This window comes from Arctopsyche grandis, chromosome 13 (genome assembly GCF_051622035.1).
Source record: "Arctopsyche grandis isolate Sample6627 chromosome 13, ASM5162203v2, whole genome shotgun sequence".
Lineage (NCBI taxonomy): Eukaryota > Metazoa > Arthropoda > Insecta > Trichoptera > Hydropsychidae > Arctopsyche > Arctopsyche grandis.
Genome location: NC_135367.1, coordinates 10,822,716 through 10,844,918, shown reverse-complemented (window position 1 = coordinate 10,844,918; position 22,203 = coordinate 10,822,716). Strand labels below are relative to the sequence as shown.

General features: G+C 32.7%; 2 protein-coding genes across 3 annotated transcripts; both read left to right on the top strand.

Annotated features, from left to right (window-relative positions):
- Window positions 1-4,531: 4,531 nt before the first annotated feature.
- LOC143921596 (uncharacterized) lies at window positions 4,532-10,508 on the top strand. Its single transcript, XM_077444945.1, has 4 exons — window positions 4,532-5,044; window positions 9,090-9,389; window positions 9,468-9,778; window positions 10,340-10,508. Exons 1-4 carry the CDS (start codon window positions 4,532-4,534, stop codon window positions 10,506-10,508), a joined length of 1,293 nt encoding a protein of 430 aa, XP_077301071.1.
- Window positions 10,509-11,615: 1,107 nt separating this feature from the next.
- Set2 (SET domain containing 2) lies at window positions 11,616-20,889 on the top strand. 2 transcript variants are annotated; one of them, XM_077443705.1, is made up of 17 exons: window positions 11,616-11,908; window positions 13,439-15,350; window positions 15,420-15,548; window positions 15,622-15,921; window positions 16,007-16,088; window positions 16,157-16,393; window positions 16,475-16,695; window positions 16,781-17,078; window positions 17,155-17,357; window positions 17,437-17,644; window positions 17,722-18,384; window positions 18,466-18,637; window positions 18,721-18,837; window positions 18,911-19,023; window positions 19,101-19,271; window positions 19,357-19,527; window positions 19,758-20,889. In XM_077443705.1, exons 2-17 carry the CDS (start codon window positions 13,465-13,467, stop codon window positions 19,917-19,919), a joined length of 5,133 nt encoding a protein of 1,710 aa, XP_077299831.1. In that variant the 5' UTR covers window positions 11,616-11,908; window positions 13,439-13,464; the 3' UTR covers window positions 19,920-20,889. The 2 variants fall into 2 exon arrangements, with proteins under 2 accessions (XP_077299831.1, XP_077299830.1); XM_077443704.1 differs by having other exon boundaries at window positions 17,722-18,390.
- Window positions 20,890-22,203: the final 1,314 nt, after the last annotated feature.

Below are 22,203 nucleotides of genomic sequence, written 5' to 3'. Positions count from 1 at the left end.
CGGATTTGTTCGAAGTGCATTTGATTTATTAACGAATTTCAGATTTTTAATATTAACTTTATTATAATTTGGTCAGTGAAATACATTGAAGATTTTGTATTTCTTATTATTTTTTTAATTACAATTTTGCTATATTGATATGACAGATTGTCTCTAGAACGTCACTGGCTAACAGTGTATATACTTATGTATAGGTATAGGTATATAAATTATATTATAATATATACACATGTACACGTATAATAATCAAAATTTTGCGTATAAATATTAAATATACCGTTCGTAGTCAAATTTTACTATAGGGACATTTCTTTTTTATACTTCCGTGATGCAGGTGATTTGGCTTTTATTTCTTTTTCTTTTTTTCATTTTATTACTCAGCACGAAAGGGAAGATATTTATAACAACGTTCGATTGACATTATACTCCCACACAATTGTACGTATGTATGTGTATTAGGAAATGGCATTCCGAATTGTAACAATGCATGCACGGAATGTTAATTAAAATGCACTAATGTACGAATTCGATGTATCGCGATTCCGGTAATAAATTTTTATCAAGACTGAAAATGTTAACCTAAACTTATGTGTGTTTTGTTTCTTACTTGCATGATCGCGTAATGATTTCGACTAAATTTCGGAAAATTCCATTTTAAATTCGGTTATATTTGATCATTGAATGGATGATATACATATGTACTATGCACATACATAAATATGTATGTATTATATCTATGTACAAAAACGACGAACTTCAGTCGTACAAATTCACTTAACTCGAATGTAAATATTGTGACAACTCACGATACAACGATATTGGTTTTTTTCTAAACTAATTCCACATGCTTCTATTACTTTATTTTATAATGTTTTTTTAAGTCGTCATTTAATGCTATTTTTTACAAGTTTTATTTATGGAAATATTAAAATTGTGAAATAGACGATGATGATTAAATTAACTTATCTATAATGTATGTATGTAATAAATTAATGTCCGTATAAACATTTAAGTTATGTATGTACGTATTTATCGATTACTTTGACGGAATTTGCTTTGCTATGTAATAAACACTGCGTTTCCTGTAAACATTGTTACTGCATATTTTCTATGAGCTTAAGTAGTTTTTACGAACTTTTTCATTTGAATTGTTTTTAGCCACGATAGTCTTAAAAACTGTTGTGATAGTTGTACGATTACACTACATACATACATTATGTTTTTTTTTGTAATAACGTATTTTTAGTATAACTTGTGGAAAACTAACATTCTAAAAATATATAATTTTAAAAATATTTAATGATATCTCTTGTTTTAATTTTGTTTTTGGAATAGGAAATATTTTATTTTAAATTTAAACAATTTGCTTCAAAACAAACGAACTCAATTTTTCAATAAAAATGTGATTTCCGAACGAAATTAAAGTAAAATTAAATTTTGTGTTTTTTCATAGATGTCGGATAAAAAAAAATTAAATGCAAAAATCAACTCAGCCAAGATACAAACCTGACGTAAATTTTCCATTTTCTTTCAATTGCTTAATTTTGTATTTCGCTCATAGATGGCAGGACGCAATAAGAAAAACAAAGAGGAAAAACCAGTCGAAGTAGCAGAAGCGAAAATTCATTGTGATGAAGCGGCGGGACATTTGAAAAATGGAAACTATACGAAAGCTCTCACGTCATACAATTTGGTGAGTAAATACACAGATGTACATATAAAAACACTAAATGATAATACATATCGGAAAATTTGCACAAAATACATATGTACATATATTCATATTGTATTTTCTGCAAAAGTTTGGTTGTTTTTCTGATAATATATAAACAAATCCAGTCTTCAATTGAACCACAAGATTTGTAAAAATATATTATGGTACTGGTATATTATCGTACAAAATTAATTATGTAGTTAATTTTGTTAAAGCTCCTTAAAAAGTATAATTTCATCCGCTCGAGCAATTTTAAAAGATTCGGTTGTTAAAAAAACATTCCCGCAAAAAATAAAATAATCGATTTTAAATTCAAGGATGACAACATTTTACGATAAACGGAAATATATTACATACTGCACATCGACCTAGAAAAATCAAAAAGATAAATGTTTCAAAAGTTCTTTATTCAATTTTTGATCATACCATACGAAACTTTGTGACGTTTTCATTATTTATTACAACCAACCACCCGACACGACAAGGAAATTGCGCCGAATTGTTTGGAAGAATATAAAAGTTTATCGAAACCTTCAATGCGTCGCTGGCAGTGATTTCGTGATAGGACCTCGTTACTTTGGCTAATGGAATACGAAATAGCAAAAATAGCCGATAAACTAAGCGCCTGTGAACACTTCAATCCAACAGCAGCTAATCTATTACGTGTGTTTCCAATTCTACTGGAGCGCGGCGTCTTTGTTATATTGCGACACGTTTATCAGCACGCAATTTGCTAAATCGAATCGTGCCATTTATTACTATACGACCGATGAACGAATGAGATTTTAATTATTGAAGACATTCACAAAAAGTTGAAGCTTTCCTTGAAATTTACATAAAGAAATCTTTCAGGGGACTTACACCGACGAGTACGATCATTGTTTGTGAAAAATTACCTTTATAATAACTTGTTTGTTGATATGTACATACGTATGATTAATGGCTCACTATACTTGAGATATTTTGTTAGGTAAATAATGCTCAGCACAGACTTCAATATTTGAAAGATATTATTTTAGCATCATTCTAATTGCTAGCAAAGATATGTATACGATGAAAATTTGTCATTGCATTTTAATAACACTACATACATAGAGTTCTTGTGTATATGTACATATTATTCATTATTGACTTATATAATTTGAACTGAAGACATAGCTTTCGGCCTCTAATTATAAGTGGAGTCTGTTTTCATAACCCAACAATGGCACAAAACATTTATTTCTAATTCAAAATATTTTATTTCAGTTTGTTCAGACATTGAAAATTATCTAAGATTCGTTATTCGTTATATTATTCTTTATCTTATAATATAATATCTATTTTCAAAGTAAAATTTCATCCAGCACAATTTTATGAATTGGTTGCTTAGTTAGATAATAAAAATGAACATTTTATTCTCAAAAATACTGAAAATGAAATATATTATAAAATAATCTTATCTATTCACCCTTTGATGCTGACCAACGCTGATCGGCGTTTTGTCAACAAGTCCATGGGTCTGGGAAACGCCAATAGGCGTTGTATTTTGAGCATGTACAAAGTAAACAAGAATACTACCCGCTAAAGCCTTTCCAGGTAGCATTATAAAAAGCTGCATCGAACATGGGTGTGTAATCCGTGTCATTCATTTGTCAACGTATATAAAGTCTGGTTTACATCGGAATTTCTGAATTTATAACCAAAGCAGAATGTCCCGATGGAAATGCCTAACTGCTGAGTATTTTAGATTGTGGCTTGGTATTTAGATTGTGAGTATGTATTACATTTTAACAACAATGAAGAAGATTGAACTAGTTTTGGAAAAATACATTCATTAATAGACTTATTTTGTTTGTTTTATATTGTTGCGAGATATATTAGAGAGTCTATACACAACTTTACAAAACTCAAAATCCTCAGCGGTAGTTATCTATAGTTATCTAGTTATCTCGGGTTTGTTTGGATTAGCTACAATTTTTATACCCGATTTCTATTGGATTTCTAAATAATTCTAGTTGGAAATGTTGGCGAAATTTTCAGTGTGGCGGGCTTTCAACAAAAAAAACGTCAGCACTCAAAGGGTTAAAATAATTCCTATATTTACTAATAAGTTTTAAACATATAATGATCATATTATGTAATGATCACGTGCGTTGTATTTTGGATTTTTTTTCTTATTAATGGATTTATGTATCAGCCTAATTTAAAAATCAGCCTAATTTAAATTTGAAATTTTGAGATGTCATACTCATATTTATTCAATACTTTAAAAAAATGAAATAAGGATTGTAAATAGGTTTATGAGCTCTTTTTCCTATTATGCTGTAGATTAACATTAGAATAATATAATACTATGTTTACTAACCAAATTAAATTAAATTGTAAAATAGAAAATGATCAGTAGATCAGTAGCTATTAAAATAGATATAAGATGTATTGTGAACATAATTTCGTAATAATAAAAAGCATTTAAAAATCAAAAAAAATTAATACGCATACTAATACCCTAATGGTGAGAACATTTTCTTGGAGCCGAGTTGTTTTTCCTCCTACCATAAACAGTTGAGAGGTTGCTTTCGTCATATAAAACAATTCAAATAATATTTTCGCACTAATATTAATACATCGGATGGTTTCATTTATAAAACATTGAACCAGAGTATATTTTAAAGTATAGACTATGGTCGTATTCGAGCTGTTAGATCAATGGTGATGTTGTGGCATATATAGTGTGAACGTTCACACACAATGGTACTTATCGACCGATCACCATAGCGACGTAGTGGCTTTGAAGTCTGTGAAAAAGTCGCTGAAAAATTGTAGTAAATCTCGAAAATGTCAGCTGACGAAAACGCCAAAGCTCAAGCGAGCAAAATATTGGGTTTGAGCAAGGAGACCGAACTATTGCACAGTTTCGTGCGCATCGATCTCGGCGCAAATGACGAGAAGGAGAAAGACCCGAGGTCTGGACACAGACCACTCCACATACCGAAGCAGACTTCGTTGGAGATAGGCGGTGACACCGATAAGGACAGGGGTCATTCGCCGAGGCACAAGACCATCTCTGGCAAGGCTATCTTCAAGCAGATCAAAAAGGAGATGAAGAACAAGGGTAACAGGAGGCGTAGGGTTCGCAGAGAGGAGGAGGTCTACACCGACAAGGACAGAGCTGCTGCTGTTAACATGGGCTCCAAGGATATCAAGTCGTCCTTGAACGCGAAGTTGCGTCAGGATAAGACCAAGGCGTTGTCCTTGCCGGATGAGGCAGATCCTGGAACACTTTTGGCTCTTGGCAGGAACGAATTGCGCACCGGAAACTTTAATAATGCCATCGGATTTGTTAATAAGGTTTTTTTTATAATATAATTATTTATCTTTTAAATGGCCGAAGCTGGTTATAAATTAATTTGCATTTATCGAATTAATAAAAAAAGACTTAATTTGTTTTGATTCAAATATTTTAGAAATGTTTTTTCAACTTTTAGCTTCAGTTTATTTCTTTATTAAAATTGAATTCTAGAAATATTAGTATTTTCAAAGTAACACATAAAATGTTGAGGAAGAAATTTTAATTAATATATTTTGTATATATTTTTAATTGAGTTTTGTTTACTGTCGAGAATTTATCATAAATTACTGTCAATATTCTTTAGTGCTAAATTAGGATAAAAAAATCTTTTGCATAGATATTCAATTATCATTACAAACTATAGACCAAAATTTAACATTTTCAAAATTTTCATTACAAACAAATTATATACCAAAATTTTACCTATATTTTTCTAAGTTAATATCATAGTCACAGAATTATGATTATCTTATTTATTTAACTGTTGAATTGAAATTCAATTTTACATTTTATTATATTGTATTTCTGTATGATAAATTATTTATTTTTTTGATAAATTATGTTCAAAATAAATCTTAGGTCTATTGTAATAGTTTCAGATCTAGTGATAGTTATTTATTTTAGAATATTTTTTTGAGATGTATGTATGTACATATGTACGTATATATTATATAATTATCTTATTTTAATGTTAGTGTTATTTGAAGAAAAGCTCAAAAACCTATTTAAAATTCTTATAAATGTTCATTATATGTACTTACATATCTTATAAATGACATTGCAATACTAGATTTTTGAGTTAAAGACTACAAAAGCCAAAAATCTGTAAAACGGCGCATTTTTTACAAGCCCCATATCATTTAAACGTTCATATTTCATAGACGAGAGCAAACCAACTAAAATCAATGTCATATTAGATTTAGTAAGCTAAACATAGTAAATATGGACTAATTTTCACTCTGGTAATTTCTTTTGTTGCTCAGTGCTATTTATATAATACTAGTTGTTTAACGCGGCTTCGCTCAGTATTTGTAATATATGTAACCAGCTTAAACATGGCATGGAATCTAATAGTAAATATTCATTTTTTTTTTTATTAAATTTATTTGAATCGAAAAAATATATATCGAATTGTCATAGAAACTGATTTTCGATTACCAACCAATAATTCTTACAAGTTACAAACTTACAAAGTCTCTTTCGAAATTATATATTAGATTTAACTATTAAAGAAAAAAATAATTCCAAATGTATTCACTTTTTTTAAAAGAAATCAATGAATGAAATACAATGCAATGAATCGATTAAATTTAGTTCAAAATTTAGATTTCACCGTTTTATTTTAAAATTGTAAATAAGTAATTGTACAATAATCATCATATAAACGTCCATCATATATGTATGTAATATCACTATTCTGTGTGTCTGTGTGTCTGTGTAGGATAAGGCTTACCGTACTATAATAGTCGTTTCGATTCGACATACATATGTACGTCATAGTTAAAACACTGCCAACAAAACGTACGAATATATTACGAACATAATAACAGATCAACAAAAAACTTCTATATATACTCGTTGCTATCAATGTTTCTTCTAGGCACATTAATCTCTGAGCATTTAGCGCCATCTATTGAAAATTTATTTGACTATTTTTTCTAACGGTGTTTTATATTATTTATATGTAGGTAGGGAGGTAGTTTTTACCATTTTTTTCATACTAAACAACTAAGTATAAATATTAAATTAAACATATTTGAAAAATATAGAACCGCGTGCGGATCGAACATTTCTTTTAATTTTTATTTTTAATTAATAGCTTAATATGCCATAACTAGAGACACGTATTTTGGGCATATATGTTTGTCAATTTTAGCATTTTAGGGCATTAAAAATGTTCAATTTTAGCATCTATTTTTATGAAGAGTTTAATTTTAAATAATAAATAATTTTGATGAATTTTAATAAAATTTATATATATACATATGTATATACAATTTAAAGACAACACAATAATTAAAAAATAATATAAAAATTCTAAAATGTTTTTGAATTAAAATTACGATGAAAAAAACATGAATATAAAAGTACAAAGACAAAAAATATGAATATAAAAATATAATACCAATTACAATTTATTAAAACTCAACATGGAGCATATTTCTACAGATTCTTTTTTGAGATTCGTGCGACGATCAGTAACAATTATATTGCATTTATTAAAATACCTTTCAGCATCCACACTATTGACCTGCACAACCAAACTCTTCATATTTCATTTTTGTTGCCATCAATAATAGCAATATATAAGGCGTGGATTCACTTTTTATATTCACTATTAATTGTCTAAAAAAGTGTTGATATCCTTCCAAACATTGGGCCTCTGTTAATATTATACATCAAACAATGGCAGGTTTCTAAAAAACAAAACTGTTTATTTAACCATTAATATTAGATTTTTTACCTGCCACAGATGGATTGAATAGTTTACTCAATGTTTGGAGGAATAGATTTGTCTCATTTAGTCTTGAGTGCGAGTCTAGTTTTAAGACGCTTTTTTGAGCAGCCTTTTGGATACACAGCTCCAAACTGTCTTCTTTTGTTTACAGTAGTAGACAAAAGCAGTTGCTTGGTTTCGACAGGAAAAACACCGTCTATGGTAAACTGCAAGCTCTGTTTTATCCCCTCAATTTCTTCACATAATAAATGGGCAAAGGGATAGGAAGACCCTTCTAAATTGTTTATTAATTTTATATATTTTATGCAAATTTCACTTTTGTTTGTTATTTTAGCATCTATTCGCATATTTTATGAATTTAGCATCTATTAGCATCTATTCCGAATTTCAGCATCAATTAAGCTTTAATAGCAAAATGCCCAAAATACGTGTCTCTAGCCATAACCCATGCGATGATATTCCATCGGGCACAACACTACTATTTATATAATACACGATTCATGAGTACTCGAAAACTTATTTTTTTTTAAGTAAATTGTTACAATTTTAATTAATTAATTATTTGCATCCTTCACATGCTTAGACTTGATAGGAACAGGATAACTTTTAATATTCATATAGCTAATAGTAATTTTTCATGTAGAATATTATACTACAAATACATACATATATATTAAAAATCAAACATTTTTCGATTTTGTGAAATTTATTCTTCAATTAAATTGGAAGAAAAGGCATTCGAAATTAGCAACACTTTTTGCGGTATGTTGTTTATACATACATACATATATTCATATACATACATATGTTACTATGTACATACATACGTATATGTATTTGGAATGCAATGAAATTCACAACAATCTATACGAAGACAGTGGTATTATAGGTGAAATACCAATAAAATTGAAATGTGTTCAGTTCTTCTTTCCGTGTATTAGAAATGAAAAAAATATTGATTTTTATGTAAATACATACATACATATGCTATAACCCAGTAGGTACGTTGAATAATTGTTATATTGTACAAAGTATGTACACGCCCAGGTACTGTGTACATATGTATATTACTTCAGATTTACATATATTATATACATACATACATATATGTATATGTTCAGTCATAAATAATACGGAAATCTATACCACATGCTGAATGTACTGACATAAACCTAAAAATTATTGTATCGAAATCACTGGTTTTATCGAATGGATTTTATGCTGAGACGAAAATATACGGCGATTGCATGTCATATAATATCTACCTTTTTATGGTTCGTCACAAAATATTACGACGTGGAAGTTCACTCATATGTCATGTATCAAAATGGTATCCTGGTAAATTATAGCGATGTTTGTATACATATGAACATACATAATAAGTACGTCACAGTGGAGTTTCCTTTGCAGGGAAATGTCTTATGTGTGATTTGATCATGCCAAGTTTATTGCTATCGTATGATAAGTAAACGTAAAAATTTATATGCAGAATTTCGATATTAAACTATGTATTCATAGTATTTTGGTTATAGTACGTATTTTTATTGAAGAGAAATAAATATAATATTTTATTTATATTGTTTCAGGCTCTAGAGTTGAATCCAGATGAGAAAAGCGCGTTGGTGGCTCGAAGCAAATGTTACTTGTTGCTCGGTGAACCCAGATTGGCACTTGAAGACGCGGAAGCAGCTCTAAAAATGGATAAAACCTACATTAAAGCTATTTATCAGAAAGCAGAAGCACTGTACTTCCTAGGTGACTTTGAGCTCAGTTTGATGTTCTTTCATAGAGGCTTACGAGCGCGTCCCGAGCTCGAAGGTTTTCGGCTAGGTGTTCAAAAAGCACAGGAGGCAATTGAAAATACTATTGGCTCATCAAAACCTTTGGTGGATTTGAAATCTTTGGGAAATACTCCTGCTAGTACTCCAATTGACGCCGATAAGAGCGATAAAGAGTCTCAAAAGAGAGCCACTCCCGTCAAACAAGGGAAAAAGGTAAAAGATCCGGACAAGAAGTTGTCTCGTCAGCTGTTGGGGCAGTTGTACGTTGACAAAGAGTATTTGGAGAATCTGTTGAAAAATCCCGATTTGAATGTAGCCGATAGAAAGACAAACAATATAGCCGTACATGCCGAAGAAGCCGTTCAATTTTTAAACAAACGACAGGAGTTCTGGAGGCAGCAGAGACCCACAGCTACAGCCTCCGGAAGAAAGAAAATAATAAAAAATAGCAATTTGGGACCTTTTCCCAAATGGTACGACAACACTCATCAAATGTAACAATAATAAAAATCATCAATACAATATGAATCACACAAAAATTGTTTAATTTCATAATCACCTATCTTTAGTCCGATAATTGTTTCCAACATACATAAAACGTATCATCATCTATGTACATATGTACAACCGCTCACCATCCACTGTTCTCATCCATCTCACACCAAATATTTTCCTTATTTCCCTGTGGTCTTCCCTTTACCCCTTTGCATTCTCTTGGGTAACATTCTAGTATTTCTTTTTCCACCTTTCATCCATTCTTCTAGCCACGTGGCCATTGCCATTTCAATCTCTTTTTAATACACTATATCCACTACTCTTGTCGTACTTCACACTCACGCATTCTGTTTCCTATCATTCCTTGTTATGCCAAGCATACATCGTTCCATACTTCTTTGAGTGCATTGGACTTTATATAGCATCTTGGCGTTCAAGTTCAATGTAATTGTTATCATCTCCATTTGTAGACCAATACCTCTCCCATGCATTTTCCTTGCCATCTCACTTGTAGTCATATTTGTTTGAACATTTTTACACTTATTTGTGTACCATTCGAGCACTTTTCTTGTCTTCATTTCGTCCCTTGGCTTACCCATTGCCTCCTCTTTATTCGCTCCACTGTTTCAACGATTCCATTCATTAGATATCGGCGGTGGCGTTTCCATTTCCCAGGAAAGAGGGTTGACTATTTTCAATTACTATTGTCCTACTAAGCTAGACTACTAAGCTATCCAAAAAGAAACCGACCACCGTCCCTTATCAATCATACCTCTTTCTAGTTATTTGATTTTGTAATGCCTTTTATTGTTTATCTTGAGTCCTCTTCTAATAGTTTCTGGTCTAATGATCATCTTATTTTGATGTTAGTGTACAGCATAATAGGAAATAAAAAAAGTTTAGTCTATAAATTAATGACTCTTTAAAGTCAACTTTCTAAAGCAGAAACATGTGTTTATACAATATGTGTATTTCTTTTTATAACAAGTATACATCGTTCCCGATGCGGTGCAAACGATCGAAAAGCGCCAGACAGACTGAACCACAGATTAACGACACGTGTACCTTATGCGTGCGCACTGCTCGCACTTACACTAAGCGAAATCTACCCTAAGTCCCGACATACCTACCCTGTATACGTTCTGTTCTTCTGATACATTAGTTCCGAATTTTTCCTTATTAAATTATTAAAAGCTCGCCAGAAATATCAATTTTAATAATTGCATCTGTGCACATCGAAAAGTTACTATGTGCAATTTTTCATTCGTGAAGTCGATAATTGCGTTTAAATCAGCCATCCAGTCAATCTGTCTGGCGCTTTTCGATCGCTTGCACCAAACCCGCTCGACGTATGTCCGATAAAAACTTCTCTGTTTTGTTTTTACTACTCGCAAGATGGGCAAGCATCGGTAAAAATTGCACAATACATTCAAAAACACACAATAAACAACATGGGATACATTTTTATTTGCACCAAACCCATCGTTCCATATTTTTCCGAGTGTTTTGACTTTAGGCCTTGTTCATAGTCTCGACTTTATCGCTGTGACAAAGTCGAGACTATAAACATGGCCTTAGGCATTATATGTAAAAGTTTTGAATCCATACGTCATTACTAGCAAAACACATTTATCAAAAAAAAAAACATTTTTTATTTTAAAACAAAATTTATTCACTTATATACAAAAGTATATTTGAAAAATTAAAACTATTTAAAAAAAATGAATTTCATATTTGCCGCTCTCGTAGTCGATAAAGTCGATCAGTAATATAGCTTAGAATATAGAACAATAGATGTCAGTGACATAATATATGCAAGTGCTGTCACCTATCTGTGCAATAGGCAAGCGTGAGCCGAGTCGGTAAAGCAGGCAGCTGTGTTTCGAGCTGACCGGCTAAGGCTGGTGCTTCGCCCGACTGCGCTCCCCGCCTCTGCCCCGCGCGCCTCTCCCCCCCGCCCCGCCGCGCCCCTTAGCGGGCGCTCCGCCCCACCATGCAGAGGTGGCGCCGCCCCTTTTCGCCGCCGTTTCATCGCAGCTCCACAACTCCTCAAGTCCACTTCTAGTTTGGTGTTGTGACATTTGCTCTTGATACTCATGAGGCATTCGACCTGCATCCTCATCTCTCAGGTTTTTACATATACATTTTGCATTAATTGCTTACATTAATTTTTCGTTATTTTTGTAGGCTTACATAAATATTATACCTAAGAAGAACCTATTCACACCGTTGATAACATTCCATGCATGCACGTTCGACGACATGGAAACGATTTTTTTGGAACTATTTTTATAATATATAATGCTTAAGTGAAATTTACACAGACGTATCGAACTAAAATTTTTTTTTAGGTAGTATTCCAGAATTGAATTCCACTCAAACATAACCTCTATTTGTCGAATTATCATTTTATTACTGCGATGTTTCGTGTAGATGGAAATATCTACAATAAAGTCGTTTGAGTGTAAGAAATTAAATTGTGAGCTGTAAAAGTGATGTTAATTTTATCGCACGGACGATATAAAAACCAAGCGGACATTAATCGTTGAATATGAAACAAATAGGAGGTTAATTTAATCGATAAAATTATTGAAATTTTTAATAAATATTGATAAGTGTCAGTGTTGTGATTGCAGATTCAATTCGAAAAAAATCTTATCAAGACGAAAACACACATAAAATACTAATTATTTTCATATTTCAATTATAAACTCAAATTAACGAGTTCATTAACAAATGTGTTGTAAGATCAATTTAGAAAAGGGTACAATTTTTTTTTTTGCATACAATATGTAATTAATTTCAATTAAATTCAAAGATCATATTAATAAAAGTAGATTCTTTATATATAAGGTGTGAATCACAGACTATTTTTATATATGCTCAATAAATTTTGGGGGAAAAAGTATAAAAATACATTTAGAACATGTCTAAATTTGCATAACTATGATTGGACAAAGTTAACTTGATCAGTTGTTTCAAACTTATCAGAAAATAAACGCAAAACTGACAAAATTTTGATTGAATTTAAATTTTTATCATTGAAATTTATAAAAATTCTAGCTGAAATGTAAACAGTCGATAATTTACTATTTGCCTTTTATATTAGTCACTAGCGTACAATTAGCATATAATTTTTTTAATCAAAATGTATAATATTCGTGCATACACGAATATACTAGTTTTTTCATGCACAAACTATTAGGCATGAGTTTAAGTATTCTCAATCTTTTGTCTTCTATGTTTGTATGCTTAACATGTATTGCAATATTTTGAAAATTAGCAGAAACAGGAATTATAGCTACGCCGTAATGTGGTTTCCCTTTTAAATACTTGGCGTTTTGACATCTCAAAGGTTTTGACAGCTTAAAATTTCATGCGATAACTGGTGAGTACATTTGAAGATAGCTTTTGTCTGTTAACACTAAAATCAAATGTTTGTGTATGAACAAACTAGTATGTTCATGAACAAACCGTAGTTAACACTTGGACTGTAACATATACATACATACATAGCTAAATTGTGAATAACGAAATTAATACATTAGTTCATCAGTTATCCAGTTTCATTATTGGTCTATAGAAGTTCATTATAACAAGCTTTTATACCGTGTTGTATGTATATTTAAAATTGTAACATTCTATTATTTTGTTTAAAGGTTTGATAGCAATATAATTTTAAAAAATGGGGCGTAAAAAGAAAGCAACGGCAACCACCAGGGGGAAAGCCACAACAAGAAACAAAGCGTCCACGGTTGAACCTCGAGCTCCGCCCAAGGTGATCACCAAAAGCGATCCAGCCTTTATGAACAAAGACTGCAGCGAGAGCGAATCTCAAGATTCTAACAGCTTAACGATGCCGATGGCTTCGATGAGTCACAAAAACTTCGGCAAATACAGGTGTCTAGCTGAAAAGGTTTCACAAATGAGCGAAATGTGCGGAGACATTTGCGGTACTCCGCCTCCCAACGTGGAAGTGAAAATTGTGGATCCGTGTGCCAGTTCCGAATCGGACAACAGTAACTCCATAGAAATATTAAATTCAATGAATCACACCGGTGGTTCCGATATGCCTGTGCTACGCTCGTTGGGCCGAATCAATCGCAGCGATCGTAGCTCTGATTCCGGAAGCCCCATCTCGTTCAAACTGTTGCGGACGAAGTTGTTGCAGAAAATAAACTGTGAAAATAAAATTAATAATGAAAATGATATAACTTTATCTACCGTTTCTTTTGATACTCAATTGCCGGATCCCACGCTGAATATAATAACATGTAACGATCCGAGGAGGGGTTTCACATCGTCTGTTAGTCATTATAGTGATATACTCGAAAGCTTTTCTCCGATTATGAAAGCGGACGTGGATTCTAATGACGCCGTCGATGGTTTTGCAGATAGTTATGAAAATGAAAAGCTCACCGAAGACGATAGTAAAGATTATGTTGAAAAAATGAGCAATAATGATGATGAAATGTATACTATTTTTGAAATATTAGACGACAATCCCGAAGGCGAATGCGGCGATTCAAAGATGGAACACAATTTATTTTCAGTGTCGGACTCGGTAATGTCCGATAATTCAGTCAATAACACTTTAGTCAACACTGATGCCAGTTCGTCTTTTAGCCGAACGAAAGACGACAGAAAAGATACTCTATCACCAGTCAAAGACGTGTCGACGGATTTAGACGACTTTGAAAATAGGATAAGTAGCATAAAATTGTCTTCGAATATTGAAACGTACAGCATGTCGGAAAATGTATGTTCTGATTTTCCTAGTAAATCGCTTACAGTACTCGAAGAGAGAAAGATTGACGATTCGACTAACGCTTCGGAAACATGCTCTACGCCTACGTCGATGGTTTCAGAAGAAGATTCACGCACCGCTAGTAAATTGGAACCCGAGAGAGTTGAACCACTTTCGAATTGTTCGACGGATTCGTCTTCGTCGTCAAGCATCTCTGGAATCAGAAGATCGAATAGAATCAAGACTATTAACGTCCTCAAACAGCGATCCAGGGGACATGGTCTCGTTAAAACCCCGCCGAAATCCTCACTCGCCAAAGATGTCATTACTAAAAACCTGGAAAACGAAAAGTTAGATAAATCAAATCTGTCCACATTGACTTCTCAATGCTCTCCAGTGTTTTCTGTGCCGAATATGGACGCCGAAAACAGGCCAGTTAAAGTGAAGTCGCGGTGGCGGAGATCCAGCGAGATGGAGATGGGTAGCAGGTCTCCTATAACGCCGCCTTTAAACAGTCCCAATACTTTAAACGCCAGCAGTTCAAAGTTGTCATCGGAGAACTCGAATGATGCCAACGGTCGCATGTCCGTTGAAACTGTAGATTGCTCCGAATCTAAAACTAGTAAAAAATCCGACGACCAAGCCATACAAGATAGACTATCTCAATTCTTGATCATTCTTGAAAATGAATATCACTGTGATAGAGCGATTAGTAAAGAAGCTAGGAAGATGACTTGTGATTGTTTTTTGACTAAAGAAGAAGTTGAACGAGGAGAGTTGGGCTGCGGCGAAGACTGCTTGAATCGCTTGCTGATGATAGAATGGTAATTAATTTTATATTAATATAAAACATACTTGTTTTATAACAAGTTTTATATGCATTTATTTTCCAGTAATTCTCGTTGTCCTGTCGGCGGTCGTTGTACTAATAGAAGATTTCAAACCAATCAGTATTCCGAGTTGCGTGTAATTAAAACTGAAAGGAAAGGTTTGGGTATTCAAGCTGTTGATGATATTCCACGGTATATATTATTGTATAATTTTTCATACTTCTCTTTGAATGTACTTTCAAATATTACCGTTTGTATTTCAAAGGGGCGAATTTCTGATGGAGTATGTGGGAGAAGTGCTCAATTGGGAACAGTTCAATCAAAGAGCACAAGAATATTCGTCCGATAAGAATACTCATCATTATTTCATGTCCTTAAAAGGCGACGCTGTGATAGACGCCACGTTGAAAGGAAACATTTCTCGTTTTATAAATCATTCATGTGATCCGAATGCGGAAACTCAAAAGTGGACAGTGAACGGTGATCTAAGAATTGGTTTTTTCAGTAAAAAAGACATCACTGCTGGTGATGAAATAACTTTCGACTATCAATTTCAAAGATATGGGTGCGTTCATTTTGATGCTTTGTTGATTGTATGTATATTTTAGAATTTTTAATGGTTTAAAATGTAATTTTCTTTTTCATTTTAGAAAAGAAGGCTTGAGATGTTTTTGTGAAGCTAGCAACTGTCGTGGTTGGATCGGCGAAGAGCCTGATTCCTCCGAGGATGAGGTTTGCATTTACGTGCTAAGCTTTTTTAATATTTCACTGAATGTTTTTATATTTTTAAATAATTTTAGGATGAACCGGAAGAGCCTGAAGTAGACAGTGAAGTTGTTATTGAGGCAAAAACTTTGGTTGAAGATGAGAATCTAGATGTTTTAGTAGAAGAATCAAATGAAGTTTCAGACCCAACACCTGATGTCGTTGACAATATGGTAGTTGAAGACCAAACTAAGATTGTTACTGTTACTCGGAGGAGATCAAAACGAAATCGATTTGCTAGTTGTAAAAATGATTTACGCCAGGATATGGATGTAACTGAATATGATTCCATTATTCTTTATATTATGTAATAGTAAAGTGTGCTTATAATTCAAAATTCGAAATTATTTTAGTTGGAAGAAGAAATGAATATGTTGCATCTTAGTGGTATTAAAAATCAATCACACACACTTGCACTCTGTCGAGCTATGGTCCGAGCCAAGCAGATAGAAGCCAGGATATTATTACTACGGTTGTTGGCGACCGCAGACTTACCTTGTAGACGGCTATTTCTTGACTATCGAGGGTTGCGCTTGTTGGCCTCGTGGTGCGAAGATGCCGATGATTTTGTTAGGTACTGTTTATGACTATCGTGTATTTTTTTAAATCTTTTTGTTCGGTCTTTATTTAGTCTTATTGATATAAATTTTTGTTTTTAGGTTAGAAATACTATTCGCACTAAAAAAGTTACCTATACCGAATAAAACTTTACTCGAAGAGAATAAAATATTATCGACTATAGAAAAATGGCAAGAAGATACTAAAGATGATTCTAGTGATGATAGTAGGCCTGGTACACCTGTGTTCATCGATGAAAGCACTGGTTTACCCGCTGAAAATGTTTCAAGATTTAAAAGCACTGATTCCAGTCAAGATTCACAAGACAGTATTAAAAAAGATGATGAAAACATCAATAAACTATCTAAACAACTTTTGGAGAATTGGGCTAGCTTACAGGTATTTAATATTTTTTCCTTTATTGATTATGCATTATGAATGGTTTGATAACGTTTTTTACTATACTACGCTCCAGGAAGTGTTCAAAATACCCAAAAAAGAACGCATTCAATTAATGAAAGAGCACGAACGTCAAGCAAATGAACTCCAAGCGGAAAACGACAAAGAAAAGGAAACACCGAAAGAAGAGAGATGGGAAGAACGGTACAATCGGCACGATAGAGAGAAAAAGCGTCCGGTTATATCAGTTCTTGATTTACCTCGTAGAAATCAAATTAGGTAAAATATGAATATAATCGATAATATTATAATTTAGATTAAAATGGACCTTCTGATTATTGAATATTGAATTATCTAGATTGGATGATCGTGTGCTGGCTTCCGTACCTCCCATGTCCAAGGAGGAAAGAAGAAGAGAATTCGCCGCTCGAGCTGCCCATCAAGAACAACTGCGGCGTGCCCAAGCTTCGTTATCGAATACTACCGTATTAGTCGATCCAAATGCATCGAGAGGGCCTATACTTACACCAACCGGTCATTGGACACCTAATCACGAACCAATTCAGGTTTATTTTTTGAGACAAACGGTACTATTTTTCGATTTCTGTACATACGTACTAAGAATTCAATCGCACTTTTTCAGAGCATTCCGCCTGCCAATTATGGGAACATCATAGTCAACGGTGCGCCAGGTACTACGCCGGTGGATTACGGCATGACCGATTTCACACAACCAGAATATATGCAAATTGATTACCCATCCAATGAATACGCACAACCTAATAAATATCAATTCGGATATAGTGCAAATCAACAAATTTATCCAACTCCGCCGGTAAATTCATCGATGCCTCCTCCGGTACCCGGCTATAGTTTCAATCCTAATTATAACACTGTACCGTACCAGAGTACGAATTATTGCAACACTCCTCCGGTGCCACCGGTATCGCCTTTCCAAAATATGTCAATTCCACCTGGACACTCTCAGTCTAATTTGTCGACATGTGTTATGCCGATTCATACAATTTCGTCAATACCATCTCAACTTAATATTTCGCCGTTGGCAAGTCAACCCATCCCGTCAATAGTAGCAATGCAGACTAACTCGGTAATCCAAAATCCATCTCCAACTATTGCTCCGCAGCCGATTCCTACGTTAGTCCCATCGCTTCCTTCTCAATATTTGTATTCCGCCAATAACGCACAACATAGTAATACAGTTAAATATTATCAACCGCCACCAGATACGAAATTACCACCAATTCAAGATCATCGCAAAGTCGAAACGACTACTCTCGCTGAAGATGTAAATGTAATAAATTTTCGTCAGTTTTTGTCACCTTTGTGTATGCGTGTTCGATGTTTGAATTGTTATTTATGTTTTCAGGATAATATTAATGATGTTGGAAATGATGTTATTCCTTGGACTCCGGTTAGATTGCCGTCTAGATGGAGATCAATGAAGGATCCTCGAGGTCGAACTTATTACTATCATGTCAAGTATCGTATACCTCAATGGGAACCTCCTCTTTATTCGCCCACGTTGAATTCTGATGATGGTTAGTGATTGTGGTTTTCTTTTTATTTAGTTTTGTTGAAATTCAATTGACAGATTCCTAACGTTTTGATGGGTTTATTTCAGGTGATAGCTCTCTAGATGAAAAGGAAGCGAGTGATGATGAAACGAAAGACAACAATGAAGTATTAACTGATGGAACTTATGATAAATTGATTGAAGGTGTAAACGGTATATATAAAAGTAAGATCTGAAATTTTGTACAATTGTTTTGAATTTATGATTATTATTTTTTTAAACATGTATTTTTTTTTAGATCTTAAAGAGGATAAAGTATTCAAAAAGAATGGAATGGTAAAAAAGGTACAATATTTCACACATAAAGTTAAAAAATCGCGGCCTCGTCTTGTAACTGAAAGAATTATTAGTGTAAGTTGTGTTTTATTTTTATTTTGAATGTATTGTATGATGATTTTCTCATTTTTAATTTGTTTTTATCTTTTTAGCCTCGGCTTGAAGAAGATAAAATAAATGCAAAAATGGACTTAAAACGGTATAAAGAAACTAAAGAAAAATTGCGAAAACGAAAAGAATTGGCTTTAGCGGCTGCTGGTTGTCCAGATTCATTAAATAAATATAAAAAGAGATCTAAAAGTAGTAAGCATAAGAAAGTTAAGGTAATTTTTTTGATTTTGATACTATTTTTTTTAAATCTTCTATAATATATTAAAAAAACTCTTAATCTAAAAATATTTTTTGTAGGAACCCCCTGCAGTTGTTGAAGTTGGGGAAAAAGCAGCGCGTCACATAAAAGAAAAGTTTAGAGCGAGTATGGCTCGTGTCATGGTGCATCATTTGGATCCGTACCGAAGAGATGATTGTATTATTGGACATATAACGAATACTGCTGATTTTAAACACTTAGCAAGAAAGGTGTGTATTGTTACTGTGCATAGTTATGATTAGTCACCGGACCCAGAAAGTGCCGCGTATTGTTCAAAGGTTGTAAATGAATTGTTAAAGGTTTGCCAAACCTTTTTTACAAAGGATTTACAACAATGGAACAATGGATAGCACTGTGACTATCCTACCTCTAGTTATGATGTATATTTGGAAACATTAAACTCTTGTCAAGTTATAATTTTGCTGTTATTCTTTTTCAGTTGACGCATTTTGTCATGCTCAAAGAACTGAAGCACTGTCAAACGGTCAGTGATTTGGAATGTAACGATTCTGTGAAACAAAAAGCGAAAGAATTTGTAAAAAAATACATGGCAAAATATGGACCTGTTTACATAAGGCCGCTAGATGAAGTGGACTGTTGAGTGTCTTGCTAATAATATAACTGCAATGTAAGTTATATAAAATAGAATGGTTATAAAGTTTATATTTTTATGTAGTAGTTGAGAATTATATTTTTAATTATATGTATATAAGAAAGTGTAACTATTAGTATTGTACAAAAAAGCGAATACAACTTGTTGTCAATTTTAGGCTATTTTTTAATTACCATCATAATTTGCTAGTGCAAATTTAATAAGTCATTGAATCATTTTGAAATGAATGTGTTCAACTAGTTTAAAAGTTGTTTATTTTTATAATCCTTCGTTTTCTCAGTATTCGAATAAATGGGTATATAATGCCTTTCATTATAACAATCATACAAATATGTATATGTAATATACATATGTTTTTACATTGTGAAGCAAACATTTTACTATCATTGTTTTTACTACTTCATTTCAAAAATCATTTGCATGTATTTATTATTCTTGTTTTACTCATATATGTATATATACATATATTTGACCTTTTATTTTATCATTGAGGTTTTTTAAACATTGAATCAAATAAATTCTAAATGGACTGAAACACGGTAGGCATGTTTGGAATGAAATCGCTGTTGATAACGAAGAAATATGTATATTAGAAAAGTTTTATAACATTTATGTATATTTGAAATTATTGATGTGTATATATTGTACTATAGTAAACAGAGTAAATCGATTTAAAAGCATTTAAAGTTAAATCAAATGGTAGCATGTAAAGTTCAATTCACATCCACTAAATTTAATACACTACAAATAGTTTAAATATTTTTAGGCTGTGCATTTCTTTTTCTAAGGAGGAAGTAAAAACTGTAAAAATATTTTTTTATTTCTATTAAAAAGAATGATCATTCGCAGAATCGTATACTGTTTTTTTATTTATTTAATTTTTTCATTGATCGTTTTCTACGTTGAGTCAACTCACATTCACATTTCATGATTACAAATAAAATATAATTTCACTATGCTTTTGGTTATTTTATTGATTCGCTATTGAGATTTTATAAACAAATGAAAACATCTTTTTCTACAAAAGATTATTTCCGTATTCTTGCAATTGTTTTTTTTTTATTTTTATTTATTATTTGGGATTTGATGTGTAAATAAGAGTTGTTCATATAATACAATTGTTAAGCAATGAAATGTAAGATTATGGGGGACGGTAGGAGTGAAACTACGGTGTTTATTTATTTATTTATTTATTCTAAACAGACCATTGTGGCATAACAGGAATTCCTAAAGCGCCACAATGGTCAAAAAATATAACACAAAAAAAAAACAAAATAACAATTAAACATAAACATAAAAAATAGCATTTAATGATAACAGATAAAGTAAAAATATCAAATAAAATATAGCATAAGGAATGCCTTGCACCTACAGCCAGTTTCAATAAATATGTAAGAAACAACTACAAATACAAAACATCCCTGTAAGGCCCAAATGGAAGAGAGTTAATCAAAATTTCACTCATAAATCACAATCAATCATGAAAACAATGATGAGCGCAGACTACCAGATAAATGGGTTAGAGTAATTTCCGACAATTTACGCTCACTAAGGTGGAAAATATCACATTCAGTCTCGGCAGCAACGATTTCATTAAGAAGTCGAATAGCTCTTGGAATAAGAGCCATTCGAAAAAGGACTGTGCGGGCAGGAGGTACAGCCAGCAAATGATGATGTCTACCACGCACATAGTGAGTAGGGACATAAAGTCCCAACTGCTCCAGCAAAAACGGGCATGACGTATTACCACGTAAGAGCAGGAGAACGAAACGAATTAAAGATAAGTTTCTCCGAAGTTCAAGGGAATTATACCCAAGCATGCCCAAAAGGAAAGGAGTGGGGTAGAGATATGGGTAATACCCATATTCTTTCCTATATAGGAAACGAAGAAATGCTTTTTGCACTTTCTCAATTATCAGAGAGTAATTTGCTTCATGCGGATTCCACACAATCGCATTATACTCTAGCTTACTTCTCACAAGCGAATTGAAAAGCAAGCGAGAAGACAAAGGATTGGAGAATAATCTTGCATATCTCAAAACAAATCCAAGTCGACGAAAGGAAACGTCAGCGACTTTCTTGATATGGTTGTGAAAGGTGAGCTGAGGATCAAAAGTGATACCCAAATCGACAATAGATTCCACACGCTTCAACAAGACGGATCTAATGGAATATCCGTGACAATAGAGCGAATGTGCACGTCCATAGCTCATAATTGCACATTTGTTTAAATTAAGTTCAAGGCCTAAACTAGAACTGAACTCCAAGACAG

Excerpts from the sequence above, each read along its gene's own strand:
- LOC143921596 (XM_077444945.1), top strand. The coding sequence starts at position 4,532 with ATGTCAGCTGACGAAAACGCCAAAGCTCAAGCGAGCAAAATATTGGGT. Across the intron at positions 5,045-9,089 it reads CCATCGGATTTGTTAATAAG|GCTCTAGAGTTGAATCCAGA; the intron begins GTTTTTTTTATA and ends ATATTGTTTCAG. Across the intron at positions 9,390-9,467 it reads TTGGCTCATCAAAACCTTTG|AGAGCCACTCCCGTCAAACA; the intron begins GTGGATTTGAAA and ends GAGTCTCAAAAG.
- Set2 (XM_077443704.1), top strand. The coding sequence starts at position 13,465 with ATGGGGCGTAAAAAGAAAGCAACGGCAACCACCAGGGGGAAAGCCACA. Across the intron at positions 18,638-18,720 it reads CACGTTGAATTCTGATGATG|GTGATAGCTCTCTAGATGAA; the intron begins GTTAGTGATTGT and ends GGTTTATTTCAG. Across the intron at positions 19,024-19,100 it reads TAACTGAAAGAATTATTAGT|CCTCGGCTTGAAGAAGATAA; the intron begins GTAAGTTGTGTT and ends TTATCTTTTTAG.